The 23536-nt window shown below is 31.2% G+C and overlaps 1 protein-coding gene across 2 annotated transcripts; it reads right to left on the reverse strand.

The window, feature by feature from the left end:
- Positions 1 to 1195: 1195 nt before the first annotated feature.
- Positions 1196 to 15103, reverse strand: LOC124532055 (putative fatty acyl-CoA reductase CG5065). Of its 2 annotated transcripts, none has more exons than XM_047106684.1 (11): positions 14966 to 15103; positions 10139 to 10243; positions 8451 to 8567; positions 7887 to 8009; positions 7423 to 7548; positions 6800 to 6944; positions 6085 to 6186; positions 4276 to 4462; positions 3233 to 3339; positions 2582 to 2711; positions 1196 to 2042 (listed from the first exon to the last, which is right to left on the reverse strand). In XM_047106684.1, the coding sequence occupies exons 2-11, from the start codon at positions 10211 to 10213 to the stop codon at positions 1820 to 1822; spliced, it is 1335 nt and encodes a 444-aa protein (XP_046962640.1). In that variant the 5' UTR covers positions 10214 to 10243; positions 14966 to 15103; the 3' UTR covers positions 1196 to 1819. The 2 variants fall into 2 exon arrangements, with proteins under 2 accessions (XP_046962640.1, XP_046962641.1); XM_047106685.1 differs by lacking the exon at positions 14966 to 15103 and adding an exon at positions 11943 to 11962.
- Between the last annotated feature and the right edge of the window lie 8433 nt (positions 15104 to 23536).

Consider the following 23536-nt stretch of genomic DNA (forward strand, 5'->3'; position numbering starts at 1 on the left):
CTCATTACGATATCACAAATACTTTTAAGTCATTTATATATACCAAAAATAGAAATGGGCCAACAATTACTCCCTGTGGAACACGCACTCTTGTAGCACGATATCTTTTATTAATTTCAATAAACAAAGCAGTCAAAATATATTTCAGATATCAATGAAATCAGACATTTCAGGTGTCGGTTTGCATTATAAAGTTTCGTTAAAACTTATCATAAATTTACTTCAATCACGTTTCTAGGGTTTTATTATGACTTGTAAAATATAATACAATTATAAAGCGCCTTTGAACTTGTAATGAATGTGGTAAACAACAAAAACACTAAGAATATTTTTATGAAATCACACTTCTAGTTTCTACTAAGCCAAGGCTAAGCTATATCTTCCAAAACAGAGAAGGGCTTAGTGCAGAAGTAAGAAATTTATATGGTTAATTTATAATTAAGTGATTATTGCTTCAGTAATAACTGGATCGAATTAAGAATATTTAAGGTGCAGCACTTTTACTGTATCAATTTCTATTTTATATGTTGATTTTAGGTTATTTTCATAAGTAGTGTTCATAAGTAATGCAAGCTAAAAATAAAACGATAAAGTTGTGAGCGAAAGGAATATACCGCAAACAATAACACTTACTTTTTGAGAAAGCATTTTAAATGTCAAATATTACTGAGAAACATTACAGGCATGGTCTAAATCTAACTATTATATATTTATGGGTATTCTTTCTAAGGCTTTACCAAAACATTTGTCATGACAAGTACTTAGATGTAATTATATATAGGAAGTTTTTGGTTAGGTTAGGTATAAAATGAAATATAATTTTTTTTTTACTAATTTATTAAATTATCCAAAATAAGTCCACTAATTATATCACACAATGAAAGGAATAAATAAACTTAAACCGAGATACTTAAATAAATAATTAAGTAATAAATAAATTTAAGTTAATCATGATGACAATTTAACATTTATATATACAAAATCATCATTTACATACATAACTAAATTATTTTTTCTTCAAAATAAATAGTTTCCCGTCCCAACTTCATTTTTATTAAAATAACATCCTGGACCCGATGGCAGCGCCAACTATCGGATCCCATTAAAACCATTCAGGGGTCCCTCGAACACACATCAAATATTCAGAAAATTGTTCATAGGTTGAAGTTTTACATACATGTCACATGTGACTTTATTTAGCCATTCAATTACTAGCCTAGCCTTTTTAATGAAACCTTACAAAAACTCAATTTCTACAATGCAAAAAGTATCAAAAATTTAATTTATGAAATTTATTCAACTAAATTATTAAGAACTAAAACACTAAGCCTTAACAAAACCGACAATATAACGATACATATGCTTAATGTCATTCTGGTCGCTGGTGTAACGTCGTTAATAAAATGGCTAGGCTTTTAACTGAAAGGCTATTTAAAGTAGATGGCGCGTTATACATAATGTTTGTGTGGTCATCATTTCTATCGATGTGACTTAATACATTTTTATCATAAGCATTCTAGTGATTACCTCTCTTTCCAATTTAATTGTGGAGTATTCATTTTCTTTTCCACTAATTCTCTCGCTAGTCATTGCATTGTAATTATATATTGCTAGTACAGAGATTAATGGGATTCTTTCATAAGACAATAATTTAGCTCGCTTATTATTGTTTTATCTTTCTAAATATAATAATTAGAAAAATAAAAAGGTCAGTCTCCAAAAGCTAAGTTACTCCATTATTCATGCTTTATACCACATTTGATTTGTATTCTTTTTAAATTCTTATAGTTAATTTTTATTTACGTATTAAATAATTTTATTACTTGCTTGGTAATAAAAACTTTCGTATACCCGCACAGTATGTTGGAATATATTCGTTCCATACAATATCTGCTGGATCGCAGGGAAACGTTTCTTTGTCGATTCCTGTTAGAGATTGCGCTAAAGCCCTCGTCTTCGACGCCTTTATGACCCAAGTATGCGATGTGAAATATTCCAGTGTATTTCTGACCAATGATATTTTCGCTTGGATTTTTATGAATCTATGAATGAAATAAAAACATAGTAATTATAGGAAGAGGGTACAATATATTGATAATAATTGATAATATTTCAGAAATTAGGTTTTCTGAAAATTTATTGTAATTGTTTCATAAAAATATTCAACTAAAATATGTTGCAAAAGATGGTCTAATGACATTAGGAAATGTAAATATTAAATGTTTAATCACTGGGAAGTAGCAAAATAAGTTATGTATATGTAGGTAAGTATTAAAGAGAAGATTTGTAGCCTATGTGGTATAGGTTGTCATATGTCATATGCCACAGGTGGGTTACACATGTCATAAAGTTATAGAATTATCCGACTTATAAAGGTTTTCTTACGATGTTTCCCTTCGCCGAGCACAAAATTTATGTAAGAAATTTAAGCATATGACAATAATGTGATGTTTGGCTTGTGATCAAAATATTTAGTTTGAGATCACAGAGAGATAGTCTCGTGTGAGCTCATTCGTTGATTTGAGTCTATTAGGTTATGTTTAAACTTATTTATAGTTTAGAATTAATATTTGTTAATTACCTGGATTTTTTTCCTATTAACAATAAAATGATGTCTCCTACATAGGCTGGTATCGTTTGAAGTATCAGCGTTAAAAGGAATACCAGCATTTTATTCTGTGTGAAGTATACGAACGGCAATGGCACATCATCTAAAATATTCAAAATATATATAATTTTTGATCTGAGAAATGCTTGACGGAGAGTCAGCTCTTACCATAGACATTGACACTATAAGAAATAATACTCGTACCTATCCCTTCTATTCGTAACTAAGATGTTATTGTCTTAATGCCGTTAATTAAACCTCCCCCCCTTAACTCAAAGTTAAGGTGTAACAATACTAAGTACTGTTTATTAGGCAAATATATCACGAGTGAGTAGTACCACCCACATGGGTATGGATTTTTGATTTAAGTTAATATAGGATAAGATACTACTTATAATTATCTAAGATAAAAAGATAACTGTCATAACTCTATTTTACATCATCATTCTTCATACAATTATTTTATCAAGCATTTTTCTAATTACATATTGGGCGATCTGAGTCAATCTATATCAATTCATACTACCTAATTACGTTATGTGTCAATACTAATTGGATGACAGGATTGGATATATATTATCTAGTTGAACTACAAGATAATTAAGGTAATAATTAATTACTTACAACATTTGTTCTTGTGTGCATCTTCAATGATGAGTTCGCTCAAATGTTTCATTGTTATTGGATTTTCTGCACTTGAACTGCAGTTGTATACCGCGACTTCGTTTGACCTGCAAAGATTACATCTAAATCACCAAGAAAAAAAAGTTGGCACAAAGAAAACAAAGTGTGATTAAAGCAAATTAAGATATAAATTTCAATGAAATAATTGTTCTTTTAACTGAATTATAAGACAAACACTTTTTGTAATTGAATGACGTCAAAACAAAACAAAGTATTATGATATTGCGTCAGCTCTATATAATTACACATTACATTATACTGCATGTATGCAAATATCTTATAAAATCCACAGGATATGATGAAATTAAAGAAAACAATTTAAAATTTGAAATAGTTCGATCAAGCCCACTCGTTGGGAATGTTACCATAACCCAATATTATATATTAGATATTCTTACTATGTTTGATCGTGAGCACTGAACTACTTCATCAAAATTTATATATTCGTCTTTTGTTTCAGATTAAAACATCTGAATTGACATACCTCGTATATATGCATTATATTCACCAAATATAGAAAGTCGATTGAGGCTGTGTTAAGCGATAACATTGTGTAATCTTATATCTCTTAGTATATTGTTTTAAACATTATCTATTAATGTGAATTATTGTGTGAATTTATTATTTTTAATTTACTATATTATTTACTGCCTTACTTAATTTTTAATTAGTCAATGTCAATATAATATGTCTATCTATTTTTAAAGTTCGATTTAATTTAATTTAAATTAACTTTGAAGATTGTTAAATTTAAAATTTTAATTAAATTTTAATAATAATTATTTGCATCTATACTGTAACTATAAAAATTGTATGAATTATTTAACAAAGGAAACAATTAAGGTTTAAATAATACTTTTTGTGTTAAAATTTTTATCTATTCAATAGTTACTGTATGTTTCCAAAATAAATAAATAAATAGTTATTTGTTTATTTTGGAAACATACACAAACAGTGTTTTTTCAAATGAATCAATAAATTACCTTTCACATTTCGTTGCAGCGACGATTATTAAGTTTGAAACGTAATCAACTGGTATGAGATCAAGACAATTTGAGGGGTGAGCGAGAACAACGCGGTTCAAGCCCTTAGAGATTGTAGTCATGAGGGCGGAGGCTCCAAACCAGTTGTCAACCCAGCCAACAAGAGGCTCTGTCTTGCTGGATGATACTGCAATAATCAAAATTGACAATAAAATCGAACAATAATAAAAAGACACGCAAGCCTTCTCACTTATTTCAATGATTGATGTAAGGCAAATAACATTGATTAAATTTTTGAAATAAAGCAACTCTTATAGTCTGTTTTGAATTAAAATAAAATTATGTATTACTAGTGAGCTGAGATGGTCCAGTGGTTAGAACGCGTGCATCTTAACTGATGATATCTGGTTCAATCTAGTCAAGCACCACTATATATATATATATATATGTGGTTAATTTGTGTTTATAATTCATCTCATGCTCGGCGGTGAAGGAAAACATCGTGAGGAAACCTGCATGTGCCTAATTTCATCGAAATTCTGCCACATGTACATTCCACCAACCGCATTGGAACAGCGTGGAGGAATATGTTCCAAGCCCTCTATTCAGTGGCAGATGAGGCCTTAACCGAGCAGTGAGAAAATTTACAGGCTGTTACTTTTATGTATTACTAGTAGTCGCCCGCGGTTTCGCTTGCATTTTAGGGTATTGATAAAAAAGTAGCCTATGTCCTTTCTTAGAGGTCAAGTTGTGCTTCATACCAAATTTCATTAAATTCGGTTCAGCGGTTTGGTCGTGAAAGACCGACACACAGACAAAGTTACTTGCACATTTATAATATTAACATATATTAAAATACTATATCTATCATCATGATATATCTATTGCGGTCTAGGTTCTGAGCCTTGGTCTAATTAAGCAATTCTTATATCAAAACCAAGTTACACAATTAAAATTAATTAACAAAAATAACAACTATATTTCGTAAGCCTTAATGTTTTATCTTTTTAGTCGTATGTTTAAACTAGCTGTTAATAGTATTTGGTAGACATAGACGTATTTTCTCATCAATAAATATAATCGCCCTTTAATTAACTATATAGCAACCCTTCTTCTTCGCACGGATGCAATATTAATACTAAATATCCTACAGAATTTGTTTATTTAAAGCACATTAGAAACTTCTAAAATTAGCAATGTTTCTTTGCTTTATTGTCAATGTTTTATACAAAAACTATCCTCTTGAATCACTCTATTTATTAGAAAAACCGCATAAAATCCGTTGCGTAATTTTAAAGATCTAAGAATACATAGGGACAAAGAGCGGTGAGCGACTTTATTTTATACTATGTAGTGATAACAATAGATAATAACGCAAAAACAAACAATTACAATAATGAGAAAGTAATTCTTGTGTGATAAAGTACTGTCCATTCAAAAACTGTTGTTTAAATAAATTGCTGTATACACAATATTTATTTGACTTATGGAATACACATGTGGCAGAATTTTTTTTTACCTACACATAATTATGCAGGTTTCCTCACGATGTTTTCGTTTACCACCGAGTACGAGATGAATTATAAACACAAATTAAGCACAAGAATATTCAGTTGTGCCTGCCTGGGTTTGAACCCGCGATCGTCGGTTAAGACGATGTTCTGACCACTGGGCCATCTCGGCTCAGACAAATATCAGAAATGACCTAATCAATCACAATTTGGAACGAATTATTATAAGAAGCCATTATAAGAAGTTTAATTACATACGTACAGAAGACTTATGTGTATATAAAGATATCACACTCACCCACAGATGGTCGGATTATCACAGATGGTATACGATTGTTTTTGTCAGCTATAAGGTTCTCTGCAATCGCTTTTGTAAATGTATACGTATTGGGTCTGTTACCTATGGGAACAATAATCTCTTGTTATAATTTTACATGTACAGTCAGAGTAAGAAAACCTTCCTCAGTTTTCAAATTAATTCCTTTATCAAGTCTTAAACTCTTAGTACCTTTTGAATCTAATCATCGAATCATTGCGACGCAATATGTCATTCTCGATCGGTAAAGCAGATTATCGCTCATAGTGAGCATACGAAAATCGATCCTAAGGTGACGAACCTTTTCTTACCCCGACTGTATATTAATCTTATTTACATCTTGTGTGTATGTGTGTGTGTCTCTGTGAGTGTCTTGTGTGAATATGTGGCTGATCATCATCCTCCTGCCCTTATCCCAATTTTATTTAAGGTCGGCATAGCAAGTCTTCTTCCATACTTCTCTATCGGACGTCATCTCCCAAGTAAAATTCTTTCTAACCAAATCGTCTTTCACACAATCCATCCATCGTTTCTTTGGTCATCCTTTACCTCTACAACCAGTATAAGACCTGTGTGTGTATGTGGCTATGTATAACATTACGACCTGTTTTATATGTGTGCGTTGAGCTACTTTCATGGCAAAAAAACTCTTTACGCCTATATTGTTATTCATACGTATCGTTTAGTAAAGTCTCACCTATAAGATTCTTCACTTGTTCTTCTGTTAGTCCAATCTCTAGTAATTTCTTCAGTTCATTCAAAGACGCCGGTGCTGGATATACGACTTCCTCTATTATCTCTCTGTCTGAATTTGAATACGCAGTTGAAACGTAAACAAACGCCTAAAAAGAGACACGATTTTTATAATCATAGAAAATATTACCAACTGTTACACAATCAGTAAATAGTGAAGAATTTTTTTGTTAATACATGTTATTTGGATTGAATTAGAAGACTTAAAATAAGATCTCTGAAAATTATAAATAAATGAGCATGATATTTTGATTTACTAAAACTTCAAATTAATTGATACTGAGAAGTATTTAATTGAAAATAAAATTTGAAATACAAAATTTTAAAATTCTATATCATTTTCTTAAAAAATGTACTAGTGAATTTATAAAATAAATTAGTTTCAGCTAAATTTAGCTTCATTAGAATGGCAAAATATTTAAAAAAATAATTGCAAGGCTAGATTAAAAAAACTTATGAAAACAAAAGTTACAACAAAATCGAATATAAATAATGACGACGAAATATATACAGATTAAAAAAAATAAGAATTAAATGTCAATAGTTTATATATTATTACAAACTAACCTTTATATTCTTCATGCGATGACTGAGTTCGAGTACCCGTTTGGTGCCTGCCACGTTTATGTTCATGGCAACTTCGAATGGTTCATTGAACTTAATTGTGGCAGCGACGTGGAATACTATTGAAACCTAAAACCATAATCTTTAAGTACCACAGATCACATTAAATGGTCTTCGAATTTCTTTGAAATAATAAACACCAAGGGATACTTATACTTAGATTTTTCCTACTATAAATCAGCATGTACAACGATAATGATTGTTGTGTTATGTCAGTTATTAGGCGTGTTTGAAGTAAGAGTGTATGAATATTTCTCAAAGCTATCCTTATAATCACAATTTCACAATTGAGATACTTTATCTGTCTTAAAATATAGCATTACTGGTCCTTTTATAACTTAAACGTAAAATTAAATTAAACCATAATCACCAGGATTGTATTGTTGAAAATATATCATTTCCATTACCTTACTAGTTATGAGTTCCTCATCCTGAGCGCTGAGTCCGAGTTTGGGCTCAGAGATGTCGCCCACGACGGGTACAATTTTCTCCAAGGCTTTTGGATTTTCATCTCTTAATCTTGAGAAAATCTAAATCAAATCATTAAACAATAAGATAGAGATATAGATATAGATTTAAACTAACTAATTTAGAGTATTCAGAATTTCATCTATTTTCTCTGGCATAAATAGTGTACATAATATTATGTAGGAAGGAATCGACAAGACTTTATTCCAAAAGAAGAAGAGATTCTCAACTCACGATAAGTGAGTCTTAGAGAAGAAATAGAAATTCGTCAGTCATCACCGCAAAGTAACGATTACACATAAAGATTATACTACTCATAAAAAATATGACGTAAAGAACTTCTGAAAAGTAGATGGTTTGCAATTTCATCCCTATTCATGAAATACGACGATATTCAAGACTATTATCACAGGATCACGCACATTGAATATAAAACTACAATTATAAAGTTGCCAAATACTTAGATAATGTTAATATAAACCAAAAAATGATTATCAACATACCGGCTGTTCCAGGATCTTCTGGATTCTTTGCTGCGCAATTGTGTTTTTCTTGTCTCTGACCATTACGAACACTTTGTCTATTCCAGGACAGCTGTATAGTAATTTCTCTAAGATCACCTAAAACATGTACTTACATTGTAATGTTTATACAAATAACATTAAAAAAAAATAGACTTCAAAACTACAATAAACGAGATTAGTTGTATATAGATGGTCTAAATTTGGGACGATATTTAATACCATACAATAATATGAATAAAAGTACACAAATAAACAAATAGTTTCCCCAAATATTCGTAACTATATTTAGACAAATAGAAGATCTAAATAAAACTAATTATAACGGATGAATCGCGTATATTAATTATTTTTAAACATCAAGCCACCCACAGTTGAGCGACAACCTGCATTTCTACCATATGTGAAGGGAGTTACAGACAGGATTGGCAACATCTTGAAGCGAGCTTCAATTAAAACCGTTTACAAGCCTCATAAGATAGTGAGCCAGTTCTTGAGACCTATCAAGAGTAATATTCCTTTACAAACTGCAGGAGTATATAAACTCGAATGTGAGTGTGGTTTATCTTACATAGGCCAAACAAAGAGAAGTATCGGTACCAGGGTCAAGGAACATATAGGAGATGTCAAAAATAGGCGTTCTTCTAAGTCTGCAGTCTGTGAACATGATCTGGATAAACCTAACCATTTTATCCGATTTGATAAACCACAGATCCTCGCTAGAGAACACAGATTAATTCCTAGAATGATACGCGAGGCTATTGAAATTCAAAAACATCCGAACTTCAATAGAGAAGATGGTTGGAGACTTTCTAACACCTGGGATCCACTTATTAAAAATCCCAAATCCAACAGACTGCAAGACCTAAAGATACAGTTAGTGCCTTCTGCGTGCAACCGGAACGTTACTCAAGATATCAATTGAGAAATCGTTGGCGGTAGTTGTTAATAATATTTCCTTTGTTCTTCAAATAGACAAATGTCATCTTAGTCTACCCGTGGCCACGAACACTGCAAAGTGCTCGAAACGTCTTAGGGATGTTTAAAAATAATTAATATACGCGATTCATCCGCTATAATTAGTTTTATTTAAATGTGTAATAATCGCGAAAATTTAAGACAAAATAGAAGATCTCCTATTAGTTACTAAAATGTGACATAATTTTGAACTGTTCATACAATATAATTAACTGAATTAACGAATAATAAGTATTCTTTATCGCATCGGTAATAAGTGCTTCAAAATCCTATATTCGAGAGTACAAGATTTAAATTATTGAAAAATTAAAATCTGACGTATATTTACATACATGCATTTTTCTAAATAGGTAGTTTTTTAGTACAAAACGTCGCTGTGTTTATCCAAGCGTTTTAAACAATGCTGTCGTTTCTTTGGGTACTTGACTAACATAGTTTAATTACAAACAAGGACTTAATACAGTTTGTTTACAAACTACAAGACGTGATATATTACTGTATTTGTTTTATACACGCATAAATTTTTCTACTAAGCCTTTTCAATGTATAGCGTACAATGCATAGTCTACATTTAAATAATCGTCTTCTATATGTCGGTGAGAAGTGATTGATGTTTGAGTACGGATATCTTTCGAAGCATATTTTTCTAATAAATTAAAAATTATGAAATAAAAATTAAGAATAACATTTACCTTTCCCAGAAAACCGGTGCCTCCTGTGATAAAAACAGATTGCCCTTCGTAGCATTCTGCGATTGTTTTGTACATTTTGAAGACTTGTTCAGTTGTCTTCGGCGTCTGAAAAGATGTCTTGATTTATTGTTTATGTTTATGAAAAAAACTAAGCTGAGATAAACATAGTATTATTTAAAACGTCTTATGTTATTGTTTACTTATCATGTACCGTAAACCCTGAAATCTAACATTTGAAAATCATTTTCGAGAACAGATATTTTCACCTGTCTTCAATAACTTTAAACATTCTAGTCTAATTACTTTTTTCTAATATATAATCTTCTTCAAATTCAAAAACTAGGCATTCAATTTCAAACGTTTTTTTTAATAGTTCCCCGAAGTTCACTCGAAGGATCGCTTCCGACTGTCATGGTAAATTGTATTAATATGAATTGTTGTTAAAAACATCTAACCTAAATGAAAAAGAGTCCTTGTCGAACACCATGGAATGAAGTTACTATCTGTATATATTGCATATTCAATGACAGACAGAATGAAATAAATTAACAACCATTGAGACTTGAAAATAAACAAATAAATGGTAAGAAATATATTTCTTATTCTTATAAATCGAAATAAATGAGAAAGCGCGAAAGAAGAAAAGAAAGAAAAGTTGGCTAAACTGTCTGAACACATAATTTACCTTTCGTGATGCGATCTTTCAGCTAAATGTACTGTAAAACAAATTCGTTCCAAAATAATATGCATGCATGCATTTCGGAAAACGAAGTAATGTTCGTAAAGTTTAAAACAGAGAAGATAGCCTTGAAATTATCTTCGATTTTAAATTTGTTACGAAACACTGACATTAAAAGATTAACGTAATTTATGACGATAAAAAAATATATATTATTATTTACTTGGACTAAATATAAATTATGAAGATAGGATTATAAGCATTACAATCAAATATATTATATGTTCCGTACATATTTTTAATTATATTTACCTATATATGATCAAACCATGAGTAGAGGAAAATTATGTTCTAAATCTTCCTACCTTCTTACTCGCCTAAAAGAAGAGTAGAATCTACTTAACAGTTACCAAGCAACTAGTAGAGGAACAATATGTTCTAAATTTTTCATCCTTCCCACTCCCATCAAAATAAAGAAGAATTTAGTCAGGCCTTTCGACATTTTGTGACTATTATTCGCTCCTATTACATTTATAGATACAAATTAAGTCATATCTTATAATTATTTCTGACAAACTAGTCCGACTTGTCACTTTGGAATAAAATAGGTCATCAGGTCTAGATCATTTTACTTTTCATGTTATTGAATAATAAGTCTCCTGGTTTTATGTTTTCGGTAAGCGGACTGACAAATGGCATATAGACATTAGTCCTATAAGAAATATTACTAATTAAACGTAAATGCCAATTCGCCATCCTTGGGAACTAAGATGCCAGGAAAGCCTCAACTAATCCAAATGCACGACATCATTATTCTGCATTTGAAATGACGTATTTGGTATTACAAAGAAGAGACATATTTTTTGGAGAATACGATTTGAATTACGATTATTTTCGATGAATATAGATTATCTTTACTACTATGCAAATATTATATATACGTACTGTATGGTTCTTTTTATGTCGAGGATCTCTTTTACTAATAATACAATTATAAGAATATTTTCGCTGGTAACCAACTATATTCCTGAGTGCAAAAGGATATGAATTATATCTACGTAACGCATAGACAATGACGGTGTAAAAAATATTAACTGTTCCTTACATCGTCAACGTACCACCAACCTTGGGAACTAAGATGCTATGTCCCTTGTGCCTGTAGTGTGTGTGTGTGTTCGAGCTAACTCAATTTTTAGCAAACTAGTCGGAAATAAATCTCCTAAAACAGAAAGAAGACATAATGGAATTTAGTGTCACCAAAAATATTATACTATTTAAAATGCGCCCATGTAAAGCTTGGGTAGGTCACTAGCTGTATTGTTAAAAGATTATTAAAATTTTGACCATTAATTCAAGGTCTTTGATTCGTTATTTTTTAGTAAAACTAGCGTAATTTGTTTATTTACTAGATCATTCCATCTATTAAAAGAACGCATCAAAATCCGATGCCTAGTTTTAAAATTACAGAGAAAGCGACTTTGTTTTATACTATATAAATATATGTGTGTAAAAAAAGAAGGTCTGAGTTCCTTGGAAGTTATTTTCAGTAGAATTGATATTTTGACCTAGTAGCACTTGACGATAAAAATTACTAAAGAGTTGATTTGATATACATCCATTGACGTAAATAATTGCATTATTTAATAAGATAAGATTATGTTTATCGTCTCAAAAGGGGATATACCCTCGGATATTATATTGATTACAAAATAAGGATTTGGATTTATTTTTGATTTCTCGTGTAAACTTCTTATTGTTATATTATTTTAATTTAAAATTTCTTATGAATATATACGTTTTTTTACTTAGATTATTTTGCAGACAATACCAATTCGGTATTAACATAAATGTTATGGTATTATTACGGTATAATATGTGCTTAAGAAATGAAAAAAGTCATCATTAATATTTCATTTTCCTTTGTTACGACCTGGTGTTATGCAGATATCAAACCAATATAAATAAAATAATTTCAAAACAATTTCGTTGGTTAGGAGATATTGTAGAAACTCGACACATCATAGTATATATACATATAATAGTATATTTATATAAAAAGTTACTGTTTTTTAAAAATACTGCATTTGGAAGTAGTAGGAGGCTAGCCCTTTTTCGTGAAACTTACTCCTTAAATCAAATATGTGAAGAGAAAGTATGGCAAAAATGTTTATTTGTTATCATATTTCCTTGTCAATAATTGCCGTTAAATGTGCTAAAAATAATGTTATATTTAAGCGTCAATCACAATGGTTTACGATATACTTAGCGATGTAAAAATCACTGGATCGATCCCGACCCTTTAGTCTATCCTACATACTACTAACACAAGTGTTGAGCTTAACGAAGGGTGAAGGAATATAAGTAATATCTTAAGTTATTTGTACCATTTCTAATATACTTAAAAAAATTAAAACCTAGCTTATCTGTGATTGATTGATTTTGGAATAACAATAGATTGTTTAGCCTTTATTCCACTTCTATACTAATATTAAAATTGTGAAAATAACTCTCTCTATCTGTCTGTCTGTAGTTTTTACACTGCCAAACTATTGTACCGAATTTGATCATATTTGCTTTGTAACAAACTTTAACTCTAAGCAAGATTATAGGTTACTTTAATGCCTACCATATGACAACCAACAGCTAAAACACTAGCAAAGCCGCCGCTGACTACTATTAATATAAAATTATCTGGTTCAAAATTTTTCTCATTGGCATTATTATTTATATCGGCCATGTTAAAGCAGCCATATTAACTTGCAATATTAACATAGTTGGCATAATCGTAATTATCTTTATAAACCACAATTGCAAAGGAAATTGATTTGATAACGAAATCCGTTCCGATAATTAAGCTATAATCCAAATGACTCTCAAATAAAATTTTGATTTTCAATGATTACATGAGATCACCGTGTTATTAGTGATGGTGATAACGTTTAAGTATAATTTTGATTCGTTTTTGTTAATGCTCGTATTAAATTTAAAAAATAGAACAGAAAATTATTAAGAATACGATATAAAATCAACGTATAAAATAAAATTAAAATAATTTGATTTGAGTTTTTTGGGTCACACCAGTTAAAATTTTGAAATAATGAGAATTTTCGTGGGATACGTGCTTGGAATGAATTATGTATTAAATAATAGACACAATGAAATAAATTAAAACCGATTAATGAAAAGACGAGAATAAATAAAGTCAAAGAATTTTTTGTAAAAAATTAAATTCGGATCTGAAAGGTACAAAACGACACGATTTCTTCTATATTTTATAAAAGAACTGCGTCTCATAAATTATTTATTAATTTCAAAATTTAACATCGATTAGAAATACAAAAAAAAATCATTAACGATCTTTTAATTTTTGCTTGTTATATATACACACAAAGCCTTTTTAATTACTGCGTGTAATAAATGCATCAAAATTTAGTATTTCATATGGGCGACTATGACTAACTATTAATTTGATAAAAATATTTCGGCGTTTACGACATTTCCTTTACAACTTTTAAATTTGTCTATCACACGGTACGGTTATATTAAAAATCTGTTTCTTAATACACGCCATATTCACAGGGATGTAACATTACTATTTAATCACGATCGAATACTGAAAATGTTTTAACAAAGACATGTAAAAAAAATCTTAGCCTGGAACCTATGATCTCGATACCTGCAGCCTCAAAAGACCAAAGAGATACAGACAGAGAAATACAGATAAGGCAATGAAACACTACAACCTATTCCAAGCAAATTAGGACAAATAAACAAACCTTATATAATAATAATACCTCAGTTATGTACACTACAAACAGTTGACGATCAATGTATCTCTATATATAATACAACACTAATCCACTCCAATACTTATATTCACTTTAATTCAACACCCGAAATACATAACATTATCGACAACATTTAAGACGCCATTTTTTCACAATTAAGGAATTCAGCACTAAAACTTTGATCTGTGATCACACGTATAAAAAATGACGGTACCCGTGAAAATTAAATTATATTATTATAACTAAATTATTTAAGTTATTCGTATTATGACTATAATTATTTTTGAATAAAACTTATTTAATAAACAATTTGATTTGATTGAAGTGTATTATGTTTATAGTAAAAGAAAAGTGTCTCACCCTTTTAGTATTTAGGTGCAGACCGCCTTACGGTTTCACACGGAGTGAAGTTTAACCAAACGAGGCGATACTTAAAAAAATCATTACAGACTAAAGTTACGATTATTTGGAATAAAAAGCGATAATGTATATAATCCGATAAAGGATCATTTGTGATTATTGTTTCTGATATTGTTATAAATTAATTCAATTAATTGATTGCATCGTTCGTCTAGTGGCCAGATATGGGTTCAGAGACCAGATTTTAAAATTACACATGAAACATGCGTGGCCAAGTACGGAAAGCATGTCATTGGTCTTGAGTCTGAACTCTTACCGCTCGCATTCCATCGAATCATGACAATGAGAAAATAAATAGAGTGTTTAAGAGAGCACCAATGTTTGCGAAAATATTTAAGCACCAGAATATTTTCTAAATTACTTACGTTGCCTTGTACGAAATCGGCCAGGAGGTCAACGTCATCATTAAATTAATTATTGTTTATGTTTATTGAAGTAACTGTGCATATTTTTTGTACAAGTTATTTATGAACGGGTTCTACTTAAATATTTTTCCAATACTCCTTGTATTGATCATTGATGAAATTATGCCAGTGTCTTCTACTGTGCGGTTTTGTAGGAATTGGCTACTGTTCACTGAATAATAAAGCATGAATGCAGACCAGGTATCACAAACGATAATACATAGCGTCCTCACAAAAACAAAATTGAAGTATATTAAACAATTTTAATAGTCTAATTTTCAACAAAAAAAATATATATATTTCAATGTTCTAGTCCCATCACTGGATCTCTTAAATCCACTACACTCTGAATTGGAAATGGAAATTGAAATTCGTTAATACGAAATTAGGGATTTCTTGACACATTAATTTGTCTCTATAATGTAGGTACGTTAGGTAATTTGCATTTTAAGGACACAGCTATAAAATCTGTCAAGGGAATATTTGTAATTAGTAGTAATATACTACGTATTGCTATAGTTCTTTGAAAGATAGTTAAGACATTATTGATAACTGACAATTTTGGTGTGTGTATTTTTATTGATATTCCAATCGAAGTGGGAATAAAGACAAACAAATCTTCGAATTACGGTTTTAATGATTTTAATTTACTAATAACTCAGCTAGGTATATATTTTTTTTTCAAACTCAAACTCAAATTCCTTTATTTAAAGTAGGAGCATTACATTTACTTATTGATTGGTGCGGACTTGAGAAGAATCAACGAAATAAACTCGATCTCGATCAATGATACCACGTCATTTTGTTGTTAATTGATGTTTATTTGGCCTTTCTCCTCATATGATTGGAATAGAGTATAGATCTATTCCCACATTATGACGCGCCCTGCCTTCCATTATGACTTTCAGTTATTATGGCGTATTTTCGTTAGTGACTAAGAACATAGATTATAATAAATACATTTGATTAAAACGCTGATACTGTAACATAAACAGGTGTTCTTGTAATTGATTTATAAAAATATTTATAACGAAATATATTTACATATTAAATGCATAAAAATCAAACGAAAAAAAAAACTCATAATCGTCGAAAGATCTTAGATGTCAGTAAGGACATTGGTTACAATTCAAGCAAAAAAAATTTTGGCAAATTTAGATAACGATTGGCATCGATTAAGCTCATTCAACGTTCAAACTAGAACACAACAGAACAAAGTATGACTGTTTGGCGGTAAAATAAGTACGACGTGGGTAATTCCGAGATAGGCTTATATGGAAACGAACTATCAAATCGATAGTGGATGGATCACGTCATCCTGATAGCAAAAACGTGTAAAAAGAAGTAGTAGTAAGAATTTATCAATAAGAATACAATAACATTCGCATTGATAATTCCGATGATTTATTGTGATGTCACGATTACTTTTAATTTTTTTTAAATGTATATAAATAATTCCTTCTATGGGTATGGAATGAGTCAAGGCTGATCCACCAGTTTAAAGTCACTCAGCGTGCTATGGAAAGGGCTATGCTCGGCGTTTCTCTAAAGATCGCATCAGAAATGAGGTTATCCGTCAAAGAACCAAAGTCATCGACATAGCCCACCGGATTAGTAAGCTGAAGTGGCAGTGGTCTGGTCACATTTGTCGCAGAACCGACAACTGTTGGGGAAAACGTGTTCTAGAGTGGAGACCGCGTCTCGGCAAACGTAGTGAAGGACGTCCTCAGGCACGGTGGAGTGATGATTAACGCAAGGCGGTAGGCAGGAGCTGGATGCGAGTAGCCGAAGAAAGACCACAGTGGCGTGCACTTGTAGAGGCCTATGTCCAGCAGTGGACAAAAATGGGCTGATGATGTAATGTGATGTGATGTGATGTGAAGGAATGAGTACATAAGAGGAATTTTGAAGTTCGAAAGTGATTCCGATAGACGAGAAGTTATGTGGACGGCGACTATCATGGTATGGGCATGTTATATGAAGGAATGAGTAACATATTGTGAAAACGGCCTTGAGTATGGATTTAGACGGATAAAGAGGTAGAGGATGACCAAAAAAACGATGAATGGATTCTGTGAAAGATGATATAGTTAGAAAAAATGTTAGGTACTTGTGAGATGATGTCTGACAGAGAACTGTGGAAGGAGAAGACACGCTGCGCTGACCCCAAATAAAATTGGGAAAAGGCATTGAGGATGATGATTATACGTGTGTTATACGGAGTGGCGTCATATATCTATCCGGAGATAGATATATGACGCCACTCCACCTGATGGGAAGTCCAAACGAGACGGCCAGCACAGTCAGTAAGAACGTTTTGTACTAGTCACCCTCGCCATGCCGGCCCACAAGATGCATCTTTACTCCTCGTTTGAAGGCACTCAGGTTATAAAAGGAAGGGAATAGGAACTTTCTTTGTGAATCTACTTTTCTACGATTGAATTTATGGATTAACCTAACCGATTTTGGTTTTCTCGTTTCATAGTGTTCCTTAAATATTACGTGGTTTATTTATGATTATTTTGTTTCCTTTTTCCTTTGTGACTTCCTGTTCTTTTTACTATTTTTGTACAACATTTTTTCCTTATTAGTTCTTCTTTTTTCATACATCCGTTACTTCTATTTGTTAGGTTTACATATATTTATCCTGTAATTCGCGTTCCAAGAATTGTTCGTTAAGTTATTAGAACTAAAATAGTTTATCCATAATAATCAATAAGCAATAATAAATCCTTCTAGGGGCAAGGTATCCGTTTCTATAATTAAATTCCACAGACGTTTTTAACTTTGCCGTTTCTTAAATTCAAATCGTTTGTAAAAAATACAATGTAAAGTAAAGAAGTAAAGATCGCGACATTCAAAACAAGATAATATAGATGATAAAAAAAGCGTATATCTAATACTTGTTGACTTCCATTCACGACTATATGATTAATTGACTTTTTATTTTTAAATTTTTAAAAAAAGAGTAAGAATTTTACTTTCCGAACGAAAGTTGATTAACTTAATATAAATAAAACTAGTTATAACGGATTTTAATCGCGTATATTAATTATTTTGGACATCCCGACGTTTACACTTTTAGTAGACTACTTTAGTAGACTTTTAGTAGACTGACTACCTACTACCTCTACCCGTGACCACGAACGCTGTAAAGTGCTCGAAACGTCGGGATGTCCAAAATAATTAATATACGCGATTAAAATCCGTAATAACTAGTTTTATTTAAATGTGTAATAATCGCGAAAATTTAAGACAACATTAACTTAATATAAATTTGTTAAATCCGATTCAAAAGTGTAAAACGCTACTTGAATAAAGTATATTTTGATTTGATATCCTTCCTTGAGATTTCAAAACAGTTTGGCCGTGAAAGTGTCAGAGTCACAGGTCGAAAGAGTTACTTTCGCTTTTAAAATATAAGTACATATTCACCGGTTATATGGTATTTTACCTTGATGCTTTTTCGTAAAATATTTGTGAATATTTTGTTTATTTATTATTTTATTTCTTGATTAATTAAAATTAAATCCATCTTATTTTCCATATTATTGATGGTTTTGGTATGATGAACTGCAGAATTTTATCAGAAATGGACTCAAGCCCCTAAAATAAGTAAAGCATATTTGCCATATACCTGGTATATGTATTTATCATTCATCTGGTACTTAATGAAAAACAACTTAAAAAAACCTAGATGTATTAGGGATATTCTGTTACATGTTAACTTTCGATAATTTTCTATTATATAAGTTTCTCTGAGGAGGGCTGTGCCAAAACACAAGCGAATCATAACACAAGAGGACTAATAAGAAATACATATATAACTTATCAACAAGATCTTTGCCTTTCCCATCCGTGAGGAAGATAACTAACACACGGTTACCCTCCAAAAGTTCCAACATTCCAAGGTCATCTGGTAAGCAACGGGACATCCATAGCTTCGAATGTTGGAATGTATTTCTTTTACGTGAGCCGAGATGGCCCAGTGGTTAGAACGCGTTCATCTTAACCGATAATTTCGGGTTTAAACTCAGGCAAGCACCACTATATATGTGTGCTTAATTTTTATTTATAATTCATCTCGTGCTCGGCGGTAAAAGAAACCATCGTGAGGAAACCCGCATGTGACTAATTTCATTGAAATTCTGCCTGATTACCTGATTACCCGAACTTCTTTTTTGGTATCGTTATGGACGGAATTTTTAAATAATTAATTATTTATTTACATTTAATTAATCTTAAATGTTCTTCAAACATGCAAAATATATATATAAAGCAACTTCCTTTCAACTCCCATCTTTAGTTTTTTTTTACTTATACACATAATTTTTAGTGTGTATCTAAATTAAAGTATATTTATTTGACTCTATTTAACTTGTCATTATATTTATTTACCGTTGCTTGCGGATATGACGCGTATTAGTTGTTCTTTTGTCAATTTACTCGCTGTTATATTTGTTTCACTGCATCGTTTTTCCAACAGCTATAAAATATAAAATGTGCTTAAAAATCTGTCCATTTATTCCCATACAACCTACAGTTTGTAAGCGTATATGAGCGGACCTTCAGACGTCATCTCATCTCATCATCACACGATGTTCACTATTGAGAATAACTATTCGTTCTGTCAAATTAGGAGGGATGTAATAACTTTGGCAAAAATTATGAAGTAAAAATACTTTCGAATGTTATTTCCCAAAATTTTTGACTTAAAGTAAAGTAACAGCCTGTACATTTCCCACTGCTGAGATAAGGCCCTCTTCCACTAAGGAAAGGGTTTGGAACACATTCCATCACGCTGTTCCAATGCGGGTTGGTGGAATGCACGGTGAAGATGCACGCGTTCTAACTACTAGGCCTAAGGCCTAAAAGTATAAGTAAAAAAAGGAGTTGAGATACTCCTTTTTTTACTTATACTTTAACAAAAACAAGTCTTCTTAAAAATAGTGGTAGACTACTCTGGGCACACAGTGCTGTCAGAAGTGGCTTTTCTTTGTCTATATGTCTTGACGTTTTGATAAGTTTCATGACTATTAATAATGACTTTTGGTCTAAATGTCATGATATCTTTTTTCAACATCAACTACACCAATAAACTAAACGACCTTATTTTAAATTTCGAATCGTAGATATTATATTGAATTCAACGGCAAACAGTGCAAGCGGGAAGTTACTGAAGAAATAACTAGAGATAGTGCTTAACTTATGGCGAATGAAAGCGAGCGGGTTATTATTAATTAATATTATAATTTCAAAGGAACTTTATCTGCGAAAATACTATACAATAACTTTCATTAGGACTTTATTACGGGTTAACACATTAAATTAGAAGCGAGGTTTAATACGCCCCGTATGTGTCTTCCTTGCGGTGTCGCTAAGAAAAACACAGATTTCTCTGTCGGGCAGAGCCATAGCATCTATTTGATATAGATTTGTAGGAAAGAGATGAATATATTTATGTGATGTCTATTGAAAACAGATTGCTATGGTATTACTTTAATACGGGGTCACTATGACTGTGTGAAATGTTAATGTGAACCTGAGATGGCCCAGTGGTTAGAACACGTGCATCTCAACCGATGAGTTCGGGTTCAAACCCACACATGTGTTTATAATTCATCTCGTGCTCGGCGGTCAAGGAAAATATCATGAAGAAACCTGTATGTGTCTAATATCATTGAAATTCAGCCACATTTTCATTCAACCAACCCGAATGGAAACAGCGTGGTGGAATATGTTCCAAACCCTCTCCTTAATGGGGGCTCCACCCCCATTAAGGAGCTGCCTTGCCTTAGCACGGCAGTGGGTAATTTACAGGTTGTTACTTGACCGTTGAAGATACAAAATTCGATCACATCACAACGAGTTTTAGTTTCTGACACGTTACGGAGTCTAATAAGCCTCGTACCGGTGTTATGATAGTTTTCATACGAGATCTTAAACGCCCCGTACCACAGAAATAGAAAAAAAATAACAGTTTACATGTTTGATGATGCAATGGTTATATAAGGAAAGATTAAAATTTCATGACAGGAGAAATGTTTAGAGCCATTGGTGCCCACTTACCATCAGGTTGTCTATCAGCCAGTCCGCCTAACTCTGATATAAAAAAGGATGGAATGGAATGGTTTCATCTTGAACAATTGATCATAAAAAAACTAACCAACTCTTTGTTGAAGTTTAATTAAATTCTACGCTTCTCTTGTTAAAATTTAATCCGGTAAAAGTTTGTTAAGGAATTTCAATAAATCTTCTTACTATAACTACTTACCCTTTGAAATAAAATTACATAAATCACTGCTCGTGTTATACCCTAGTTTAATATAATAGTTTTTATATGAAATAAATTGTTTTCAACAGTGAAAATACAAACACAATATATTAGGACTCAACATTGGCCCATTGTTTCTAAGTATGGTTCATATTTACAGTGCCAATGTCTATGGTGACCATTTAAAGTGGTAGATATGTCAGGTAGCCTACCAATATTAAAAATAATGAAATTATTCTATGCGGGATTAATATCACTACATAGAATAAAACAAAGTCGCTTTCTCTGTCCCTATGTCCCTTTATATGCTTTGTATTCTTAAACGAAACGGATTTTGATGCATTTTTTTTTTAAATATATATAGTGATTCTAGATGAAGGTTTTTGTATATAATACATGGACAATGTAGTAAAGAAACACTGATAATTTTAGAAGTTTGTATTGTGATCTCGTAAATGAACAAATCCTTTAGTATATGTATTTAGTAAATAATACAAGTGTTTGTTTTTATAAATTTTCATCATTGATAAATAAATTTGATTTTATATACTTATTACCTATTCTTAATTGATAACACGATTCAAGTCTTCTTGGTGGAAATAACATTTTATTTCAGGTGTATTTTTTATTTTCATTATTTATCTAAAAGATACATAAGGATAAGACTTAATTGATATCAATCTTTTCTAAGAATAATATTCAGGGGATTCTTTCGTAGGACAACAATTCCACTTATTTGATTTGTGTATAGTTTTTGATTGATAATTGTTAATAAAATATCATGGTAATACTTTCAAGTGACCACTCCCCACTGTGGTTTTTTAAAGTTTACTAAACAACTGTGCATAACAATTTGTAATGCAGTCGTTTGTAAAACACTCTTTTTTTATTAGCGCAATCTTATAATCAAAATGCGATGGTAAGGAAATTTGATTCAACGAAATAGAACCTAGTCGTATACCAACCGCCAATTGTTCAGACCACACTATATCTTAATTTACAATATTTATACAAATTCAAAACGTGAATGTTTAAATTATGGACTATAAGTATAGGAAAAAAGTACATTTAAAATTATGCAATTGAAAACGGTTTCATTGTGAATTTATATCCATATATCGTGTACATAATTGTTAGTGAACTTAAATAAAATAAAAAACTCCGTACAAATTTAAATAGCAATTATGCATAATGATAATGTATATTAAAAAATCAGGCGCTGTATTAAACAAAATGAGATGTTTCATACAAAGCTGTTATTTGAAAAATAATGGCAAACAGAATGACTGTCTACGGCAAACATAGCGGTTGCGTTGGCGATAAATGAATTTACATTTGGTGCGGTTTGTGGTTTTGATTGTTTGGTCTTGATAGAGGTGAATATTTTGTCAATTCATTTTGTTGGACGAATACTAATTTGCAATTGAATCTAATATATTTGTAACTAGTTATAACCAGCGGCTTTCCTTAGGGTTCGTTCTATAAAAATAGGATATGTCTCTCCTCAAGTTAATTAATTCATACCAAATTTCATTGGATTCGGCTGGTAAACAGTTTGAGGAATGACCATAAAAGCGTAACAAACAATATACAGGCTACTTTATTTCGAGGTAATTGATTCTCCCATCCTGCTTTCGCAAATCAATATTAATAGTAATTACCGTTTAAGAATCCCTAAGCCCTTAATATATACAAAAATAACTCATCATTTTACAATCCTGTCATTCGTATGTACGACGACCTCCTTGGTCGAGTAGTGTGATTACCGATTTTCATGATCACGCCAGTCCGAGAGGGTTCGATTCCCGGCCGAGTCGATGTAAAAAAGATGAT

The sequence above is a fragment of the Vanessa cardui genome, chromosome 8, assembly GCF_905220365.1.
Source record: "Vanessa cardui chromosome 8, ilVanCard2.1, whole genome shotgun sequence".
NCBI lineage: Eukaryota > Metazoa > Arthropoda > Insecta > Lepidoptera > Nymphalidae > Vanessa > Vanessa cardui.

Excerpts from the sequence above, each read along its gene's own strand:
- LOC124532055 (XM_047106684.1), bottom strand. The coding sequence starts at position 10,213 with ATGTACAAAACAATCGCAGAATGCTACGAAGGGCAATCTGTTTTTATC. Across the intron at positions 7,549-7,886 it reads AGGAACTCATAACTAGTAAG|GTTTCAATAGTATTCCACGT; the intron begins GTAATGGAAATG and ends TTATGGTTTTAG. Across the intron at positions 2,043-2,581 it reads TTAATAGGAAAAAAATCCAG|ATTCATAAAAATCCAAGCGA; the intron begins GTAATTAACAAA and ends TTTCATTCATAG.